The 8,942-nt window shown below is 56.4% G+C and overlaps 2 protein-coding genes across 3 annotated transcripts in view; both read left to right on the top strand.

Moving 5' to 3' along the window:
• The window catches only part of Mcf2l (MCF.2 cell line derived transforming sequence like), a 91,191-nt gene extending 89,428 nt beyond the window's left edge, over positions 1-1,763 (top strand). For both annotated transcript variants that reach the window (XM_048800599.1, XM_048800598.1), the window contains one exon: positions 1-1,763. This exon is cut by the window's left edge and continues 10 nt beyond it. In XM_048800599.1, the coding sequence (XP_048656556.1) occupies positions 1-176 (176 nt within the window). In that variant the 3' untranslated portion in view covers positions 177-1,763.
• Positions 1,764-5,092: 3,329 nt separating this feature from the next.
• Positions 5,093-8,942, top strand: part of F7 (coagulation factor VII) — an 8,071-nt gene continuing 4,221 nt past the window's right edge. Inside the window, exons 1-3 of the mRNA XM_048800995.1 lie at positions 5,093-5,513; positions 6,233-6,517; positions 7,253-7,501. Coding sequence (XP_048656952.1) covers positions 5,450-5,513; positions 6,233-6,517; positions 7,253-7,501 — 598 coding nt within the window. The 5' untranslated portion in view covers positions 5,093-5,449. The remainder of the gene's footprint in view (positions 5,514-6,232; positions 6,518-7,252; positions 7,502-8,942) is intronic.

The raw sequence follows: 8,942 nt of genomic DNA, 5'->3' as shown, positions 1-8,942 counted from the left end.
GCCCGAGTCTGCCGCGGCGCGGCCCCAGCCCGTCTGACGCGCGGGTGCGGAGGGCCGCCGCCGCACCGAGTCTCCCCGGTTTCCCCGCAGAGTCGAGCCCAGGGTCGGCCGTGCTGAGCAACTCCTCGAGCTGCAGCGAGGGCTGCCCGGCGCCCTTCTCCGACCTCCAGGGCTAGGACAGCCTCTGCCCTGCGCCCGCGCAGACCCGCATGCAGTCTCTGGTCGTCTTTTGCTTGGGCTTGCGTAGTTTGGGGAGGGGACGGCGCTCCAAGATAGCCAAACACAGGAGGACCCCAGTGCACCCGCCGGCCGCAGAGGGACACGGGCCTCAGCAGCCGGCCCCCCGGGGCAGAAGCCAGCTCCCAGGACCAGGCCCCAGGGCCACTGCAAGGTGCAGAGAGGACAGGGGAGGGGCCTGGGGACAGCCCCTCACCCGCGCGCCGGCCGCCCTCCTCGGTGCCGGCGCCTCCGACGCCTGGTCTGGTGCTTGCTGTGGGAATGTCCCGGTGGGAGCCGCCTCGGAAAGCAGCCGGAGAGAGGGGCCTGGGGAACTCTTGTCTTTTATAAGTTTCTGATTTTTAAAAAACAGGGATTAATCCCGTGGCCATTTTTTGTGGTACTTTGGCCTCAAATCTTTACCAAGAATCACTGTGTTTACATGAAATGATAATTTGATACTGTATTTGATATAAAACTATTTTTTTGTTACTGGGGTTTACATCAAAGCTCGTTGTCTATATCACTAAATGATTTGGGCACTCTCTGAAATGCCGGCACCCCTTGAAGCACACCTGGTCACAGGTGAGACAACACACATGGATAAAATCAGGTGGAGTCTCACAACCAAAAGCAGTAAGAAACCAGGTCCTTCTACATGCATCGGCCTCATTTCATAAGAAAATTTAAACTCTAATTCAAAATATTAACCTTCTTTTCTACAAAATAAGGGGACTCTCAATTTTTTAAAGAGCTTCACTGAATTAGTGTATTTTTGTTGTTTTTAAAGACAGTGTAGAGATGCAGTTTCTGTGGGGTCTCTGAGCTCCCTGTCCACTGTGCTGAGTGAACAGGTGTGCTGGCGCCTCAGGCAGGACCAAGTCCTTCTCTGGCACCACCTACCTGGCCTTGCAGGAAAGTCCACAGGTGTGGTTAGGGTCACCTTGAGTGATGTGTGCAGGGGTCTCCTGTGTTCAAATCATGGCAGAACTGGAACCAAAACCCTTCTGCTTTTCAAACCCTTTTTGTGTTTCAGAAACAAATCTGTCCTCTTGAGACTTCCTGGAGGGCAGGTGTGGTATGTGTGTGTGTGTGTGTGTGTGTACATACGATCTGGATGTAAAGGCGTATTTATGGTCTCATGCTGCTGAACATGTGTCACTTTATAGTCCTCCCTGTCTCCTTGCCCTGCTGCCGTGGGGGCTGCCGCCCCGCTGTGGCCAAGGTGAAGCGCCCTCCCCACCCTGTGGTGCGCGGAGCCCTTGCTGGCCAACCTCCAGAGGAGGGGATCAAGCACGAGGCCTGTGAAGACCCACAGCGCTTCTCCTGGTGCACACTTGGAAACGGAGTGTGGTCCGCCTCATCTCCAGTCCAGACGCGGCTCCTTCTGGGCTTGCCCTCTCTGTGATCTCTCCCTCATGAAGGCACTTTAAAACGTCATGTTTCATTGACTGTTAGTTTTCTTTTAACTGCTGATGTAAATGAAAGTTAAAAATCAGAGCTCTTTATTGTATGGATGAAGTTTCAATAAACGTCAGAAACCCCTGCTCTCGGCCTGCTCTCTGAACATGGGCCGGCCCTGCCGAGCCCCACGATGGTGTAGGGCCTGCACAGCCAGGCAACAGAGGCTGGCGGCGGGCAGGACCCAGGGAGCGCAGGACCCAGGGAGCGCAGGCCTTGAAGCTTGGGTGCTTCACCCCGTCCAGCTGTGGTGATGATAAGTAGTACTGGGTGTACACGTCAAAACATGAAGGTGACCCGAGAGTACCTTTACAGAATAACACCCCACATCTTCAAACCAAAGTGGCGGAGAGTGCAGGAAGGTCGTGGGCCCAAGAGAGGAAGGGAACACAGTAAACAGAAAACATGAAATGGGATCTAGAGAGGCCCAACCCACAGAAGGTGGGAGGAAGGTGTTGACCTACACAGGAGGCTGACTTACAGGAAGAGCCCTGAACTGGATAGGCAGGTAACTGATGAAGGATCCCTGGAATAAAAATATGCCAAGATCGAAAATAAAAGAAAGCAAGAAGACCAGGAAAATACGGAGCAGAGGAAGCAGCATAACAATGCTGAGGACACAGCCATGGAAATAGGGCACTTAGAGTACAAGGAACAGTGTGCAAACACCTAAGCAAACAATAATAAGCCCAAAACACAGAAAGCAAGCCTTGGCAGGCAGGGAGAGATGCTACTTCCTCCTGTAAAGACTGTTAACTGTCCTTAAAAATAGAAAAGGCAGTGCCATGTTTCAGCAGGCATGGTACATTCTCCAAGTGTCTACAAACCAATGAAAAGACTGTGGGTAGGGTGATCATTTACAGCAATTTGATTTCTTTGTTATTCATTCATTAACTCAAGTATTTTATTTCTTCTGGGCCAATTTTAACAATTCAGCTTTTAAACGTTTGTTTTGAAGACATTTGGGGGTCTGAACGCTATTAGAATAGACAAATAACTGCTAAAGGAGACCCTGAAACATTTGCTATTGAACATTTGTTTAGAAGAATTTGGGAATGTAAAAGTATGTTTCCAAGACCTGGATTAGAAAGGCCACATCATGGGGATCTGGTCCCTAGAGCTGGACGGGTGTCCACGTGTTGGCCAGGGTCTGAGGGCTGCAGCTGAGGCACAGCTGAGATTGGTTTTACAGCCAACTGCATCTAAGCTTTATGTGACACAATTAACAAGTTACCCATTTGAGGAAACTGAAAAGTAGGTCCAGCAAACTCATCAGAAGTGTGAAAAGGAAAGGAGGAAAAACAACAAAACCCAAACAGACCAAAGCCAAAGGCTTGTCCCCAAAAACCTCACAAGACGGACCCTTTGGTCCACAAGGAATAACAGCTTTTAATTGAGAGTACCATAGGAACAAGTTCCTACTAATACGCTGGGAAACAGATAAAATAGGAGACTTCTTTTTAAAAAGCTAAATTGTTAAAAATTAGTCCAGAAGAAATAAAATGCTTGGGTTGATGAATGAATAACAAAGAAATTAAATTGGAGTTGGAAAAAACTCCAGATCGTACCAGACCAGGTGGTTTTCTAGGCATATAAAGATATTTACACAAACTGGTTCAAACAAAAAATATAAATATTCCTGAAGCCAATTTTTCCTTGGTACACAAAGACAGATATTATGTAAGAAAAACATGAAATTATGAAGATGAATACAAAACTTCCAGAATCCCAGCAGTATGTTACAAATATAAGTCCCAGGAGCTGGGGTACAGCTTGGTGGTAGGTGTGCCTGCCCTGCTCCCCGCTGGAGGCCGGGCTCCAACCCCAGCGCCACCCTGCACAGGCACAGATGACACTTACCCAAGCAGGGGTGTCCACAAGGCACAGATGTGCGATGGCAGAAACATGGGGCTCTCAAAAAGTTGGCTTTAACACACTGAAGGAGAACCTGGCCAGGTGCAGGGGTGCAGGACACGGTTTTTACTGAGCAGTCATCCGCAATGTTAGGCTACACAAGGGATAGAAGGGAATTTCCCTAACCTAATAAAGTGTATCTAACAATCTTCACCTCCAAACTTTATGTCCCAAAATCCTTCAGAATCATCCCCACTGAGGGCAAAACACAGGGAAGCCCTCCGCTGCTCGCGGTCCTTCACGGGGAACACGGGATTGCAACAGGAAAAGGAAGTGAGGCGTGGGGGTGGAGAGGAACTAGAAAACCCGGGAGAACCCAGAAGCTGTTAGAACTGCCGAGTCTCCAAGGTTGACCCCCAGAGACATTCCTAGCAGTAACAAACCGAAAACAGTCGCTATGTCAACAGCAGCCAAGTGATGAAACTTGTGGACAAAACACAACATGCCATAGGCCAGGAGAGAACGCCTAGGGAAGTGGAGAGGTGCTTATGGAGGGGGCATCCGACGTCACCAAAATGTCAATTCTCCTCCAAATTAGCCTGCAAACTTAAGGTACTTCTGTCAGAACTCCAGCAGCGCAGTCTTTGTAGAATGAGAAAACTAGCCATCAGGCACGTGGCAGAAGACAGATCCCAGTGGAGCCCGGACGGCTCTGGGCATGGGCCAGGGGCCAGGGGTCGAGCTTGCCAGCCTGTCCTCTAGGTGGAGTAGGGAGCCAGCTCAGCCACCGCAGGCGTGGAGAGCGCAATCCTGAGCAGGCTACAACAGGCAGCCTCCCTGTGGCTGTCCCAGCCCCCGGCTCCTGAGGACCCAAGAGTGGAGGTTTCCACTTGGACCCTCAGGGTCTTGTCTGCTTGGTCTCCCTTCCACATCGGACCCACGGCACAGGACCCTATGACTGGTCTCGCACACAGGGGACAGGCCCAGGGCTGCTGTTCCACTCCTCCCGTGGACCCCCACTCCTTTGTGCCTAGGTGCCTTTTTGTCCATCTTTTAAAGTGTAGCTTTTGTGTCTTTAAATAAATCGCTCCTATCTCAAGGCAATCAGAGCCTGATAATCTGCCTGTTTTTCAAGTTCATGAAGGATCTGATCCTATGCCCAGCCCCACAAATCTGCCAGGGAAAGGAGGGGTTGAGTTTGAGCTGGACAGTTCGTGCGTTTTATCCCAAATGAGCAGCTGCTCTGAGGGCTGAGATGACCACAGGTGCAGGGAGGACATGGTCAAGTCAGGGCCAACCCAAGGGAAGTCCAGCTCTGAAGGAGCATCAGCAGGAGCCCATCTCTGAAAGGACCTTTGCCCTCAGCCCAGGCCCACTGGACACCAGGAGGCATGGGTGACCTTAGATCTTGGAGCTGCTGGAACAGCCAGCTTTATCCCAGGAAGTCCCTCATCCTCAGAAATCTGGCTGGTGGCTGGGCTGGGGAGTGTGAGGAGGTGTGGCGTCCCAGCCAGGGTGCCCTCTGCAGCAGAGACAGGCTTGGTGCTGGGCAGAGCAGCTTCTCGCCCTCTGAGAGGCCTGGGCCTCCCCAGCCCCTCTCCAAGTCCTCTGGCCTCACCCAAGGCCTGCTCCTCTCAGCACTGCGACACAGCGTAGTTTTCACTTACTGTCCCGGGTCCGAGGGCCTTGAATTCTGCAGTGCCCCTGGGGCGCCCCTGCCAGACGCAGGCCTGAACTCACACTTCTGCCAGGAACCAGGGCTTTCCCCAGCACCCTGTCCTCTCCCCCTGCTGGGCACCAGGGCTTCCGCTCCTGGCCTGGGGTTCAGGCGCCCTTGCCCTCCCCTCCTCCGCCCAGCTCCTGCCCTTTGCTCCCTGTCCCCTCTGGACGTCCACAGCAGGGAGCCGCTGAGCTCATCATGGCTTCCCACGGGCTCACCCTCCTCTGCTTTCTGCTCGGACTTCAGGGATCCCTGGCTGCAGGTATGTCCTCTTGGGAGGGCTTTCCCAGGAGAGAGGTGCAGGCCTTTACAGCAAGTCCTGAGGGCTGGGCCCAGGCCACCCAAGCCTTGCCTCTGCTCTGGACAGGCGTCTGCCGGCCACTGGTAACACTGCCAAAAAGCAAGTGTGCAAGTGCCCAGGGTGCACGGAGGAGCAGCTACTCAGTCTGCCTCCCTCCCTCCCTCTCCCTCTCTCCCTCTCTTCCTCCCTCCTCCCTCTCCCTCCCTCCCTCTCTTCCTCCTTCTCTCCCTCCCTCTCTGTGAGATCAGGGTTGAACCCAGGGGCCCTCTACAACTGTCCAACATCACCAGCCCTTTTGAAAATGTTTTATTTTGATACTGGCCTCACTAAATCATCCAGGCTGACCTGGAACTTGTGATCCTCCTGCCTGGCCTCTCAAGTCGCTGGGATGGCAGGTGTGCGCCACAGGGCAGACTTGGCTGGTCATTTTTCAAGAAACTTTTAGGAGCAGGGTGCTCTCCTGGGTGCTCGTGGGTCCTGCCTGTGAAGCTGGACAAGCGGAGAGCGGTTGCTCAGAGCAGAGCTCCTGGGTCCCGGGTAGGATGCATCTGTGGGGCGCTGGAGCAGGGTGGCCTGCCACCACAGCCCACACGGGCGGGCGCTGAGGCCTCAGGGGAGAAAGCCTCGGATGCGTGGCTAGCTGGGGCACCTGGTGTCTGCTGCTCCGGCTTCTTCCCCAGCTGCCCCTGTTCCCTGGCCTGGCTCTTCCCACACCAGCCACCGGCACTTCCTCTCACTCTTCCCGCATCTGCTGGTGTCCCAGAGAAGCCTCAAACTCAGCGCAAGCCTCACTGCTGGGATCACCTGCACCCTGGTGAGGGTGACTCTGCCTCGACACCCCTCCTTCCTCCCCGTCAGGAGAGAGGTGCAGGCCTTCACAGCCTGCCCTGAGGCCTGGGCCCAGGCCACCCAAGCCACCCACCCACCTCCTAGAAGCTGCTGGGGTCTCTGGGAGAATCAGGAAGGTGCGTGGGAGGCCCGGGGAGGGCAAAGGTCTGCAGCTGAGGTGCAGCACAGAGGCCAGGAAGGCCCAGTGTGAGGCAGGCACCCAGCCTCGGGGAGCTGGCACAGGGGGTCAGGACGCCCAGGGCTGTGTGGCTTGGGAGGTGCCTCGGGCCTACACCAAACCTGTCTCTGCTGCAAATGGCACCCTGTGCTGGAACGGCCCACACCTTCCCCACACTTCCCCAGCCCAGCCACAGGGACGTGGACCGTCTGTCACCTGTGAGAAGCCCAGCAGGACTCGCGCATGCCCGTCACACTCGGGATACTTCCGTGTACCCCGAGGGGCGAGGGCAGGACGTGCTATGTTACCATCTTTCCCCTCAGGGTCACGTCTTCCTAAGCACAGTGTGACCGCAGCACTGGGTGCCGGGGTGTGGCCTTCAGACTTGGTACGCCCAGTCCCTGCAGCTTAGGCTTCTACAAGACTGAGCGTTTCCTTAAGATAAAGTCCTAACTGTGGGGCATTCAGGTTCAACAGGGAGGGTGTGTGAGAGTGGCTTCCATGAACACGGTGCCATGTGGCCGTCCCCAGCCCTCAGGAGAAGCCCACCCACCTCAGATCCCCCGGCCTGGGTGCGTGGCTCTCTGTAGGGAAGCCCTCAGGACAGCAGGACCTCGGCTCCCTTCAGTGTGGCGGTCCTGTTGCTGACGGGCTGGAGGGTTGGGGGCGGCCGTGCTCACGGGCTCCCTCTCAGTCTTCGTGACCCAGGAGGAAGCGCACAGTGTCCTCCACAGGCAGCGGCGTGCCAACTCCCTCCTGGAGGAGCTGCGGCCAGGCTCCCTGGAGAGGGAGTGCAAGGAGGAGCAGTGCTCCTTCGAGGAGGCCCGCGAGATCTTCAGGAGCCTGGAGAGGACGGTGAGTGTGGGCCCGGCCCAGGAGGCCTCAGAGGCCGCAGAGGGAGTGAGCTGTGTCTCGCGTATGCGGCTCTGGGGGCTCCAGCCAGGTGACCGCACAGGGCCCCGGCCTGCACAGCCCTCGCCATGGGGGCCTCTGCCCTCCAAGACAGCTTCAGCTCCTCTGCAAGGTTCCCCACCTCTCCCTGGGCCCAGGAGCCCTCCAGCACACCATGTCCCTGCTCTCTGCCCCACCACGCAGACACATCTGTACATGGGAACGTGTCATTCGAAAGGCACATTCCGTGGGTCCCTTGGCTGCCCCAGGAAGTTGGCCGGGACCCAGGGCTGCCCATGCATCTCAGCACCACTGACAGACACAGTGAGAGGCTGGCCTGGTGGCCCTCTGCCCCAGGACCTCCCAGGGAACAGGAGTGAAGAACCTGGAGGCGTCCTGACCGCCTCCAACACGCTTGGCCGCCAAGGGCTGTCTCACTCCTGGTGTCAGGCATGGAGATGCGTGGACAGGCAGGCTGGCCACCTGCCCTCCATTCAAACTGTCCCCTTTGAATATTTTCGCCAAGAGTGGAAGTGGACATATGATGGGCAGACGAGGACTCGGGGTGATTCCAGCTTATCGCTATAGCGACATCTCAGGAAAATGGAAGCCAGAGGAAGAATCCCAGGGCCCCCGAGACCCCAGGCCCTCAGCTCACTCTACATGAGGTTTTCAAACCAGCTAATTCAGGTCAACACACTCCCAGGGCACCGCACACCCACACTCGCAGGCCGCGCACCCTGTCACACCACGCCCTCCGGACACCCACGGCCCTCCCCTCCCCGCCCGCCACACCTCACACTCACCTGGAAGTCTCCTGTCCTAGCTGAGGCCAGCTGCCCCTCCGGGCGAAGGGGTCTGTGCCCTCATGCGGAGTGCTTCAGGCCCCCACCTGTCCCCCCACCTGTCCCCCCACCTGTCCCCCCACCGCACCCTCTGACCTTAGCTTCAGCTGGACAAAAGTTCTCCAGGAACTGCTTTTCACCCACCAAGCGCTGGGCCGTTCCTGGAAGTCCTCTACCCACTCTGCCCCTCTGCTCATGTCACTCACCTGTCTGCAGATGGAGGCCCCCAAACATGTGTCTGGTTCCAGGTCACAGATGGGGAGGCCAAGTTGGGACTGGACTCAAGTGTTCTGGCTTGGGAGAGAGGAACATGTGGCCTCCGCCAGAGCTCCATGTCAGGGAATAGAGAAAGTCCCCTCCAGAGGAGGCCACCTCTCCACAGAGGGATGACCTCTTCCCAAGTGCCCCACAGAGGCCCAGGTCCACCCCCGCCCACGCTCCCCCTGCGGGTGCCGAGGTCACGCTCTGGGTGTCTCCCTGTGGGTGTCTCCCTCTGGGTGTCTCCCTGTGGGTGTCTCCCTCCGGGTGTCTCCCTGTGGGTGTCTCCCTCCGGGTGTCTCCCTGTGGGTGTCTCCCTCCGGGTGTCTCCCTGTGGGTGTCTCCCTCCGGGTGTCTCCCTCCGGGTGTCTCCCTCCGGGTGTCTCCCTG

The sequence above is a fragment of the Marmota marmota genome, unplaced genomic scaffold (genome assembly GCF_001458135.2).
Source record: "Marmota marmota marmota unplaced genomic scaffold, marMar, whole genome shotgun sequence".
Lineage (NCBI taxonomy): Eukaryota > Metazoa > Chordata > Mammalia > Rodentia > Sciuridae > Marmota > Marmota marmota.
Note: the sequence above shows the minus strand (reverse complement) of the source record. Positions and strands in the feature narration are given on the sequence as shown.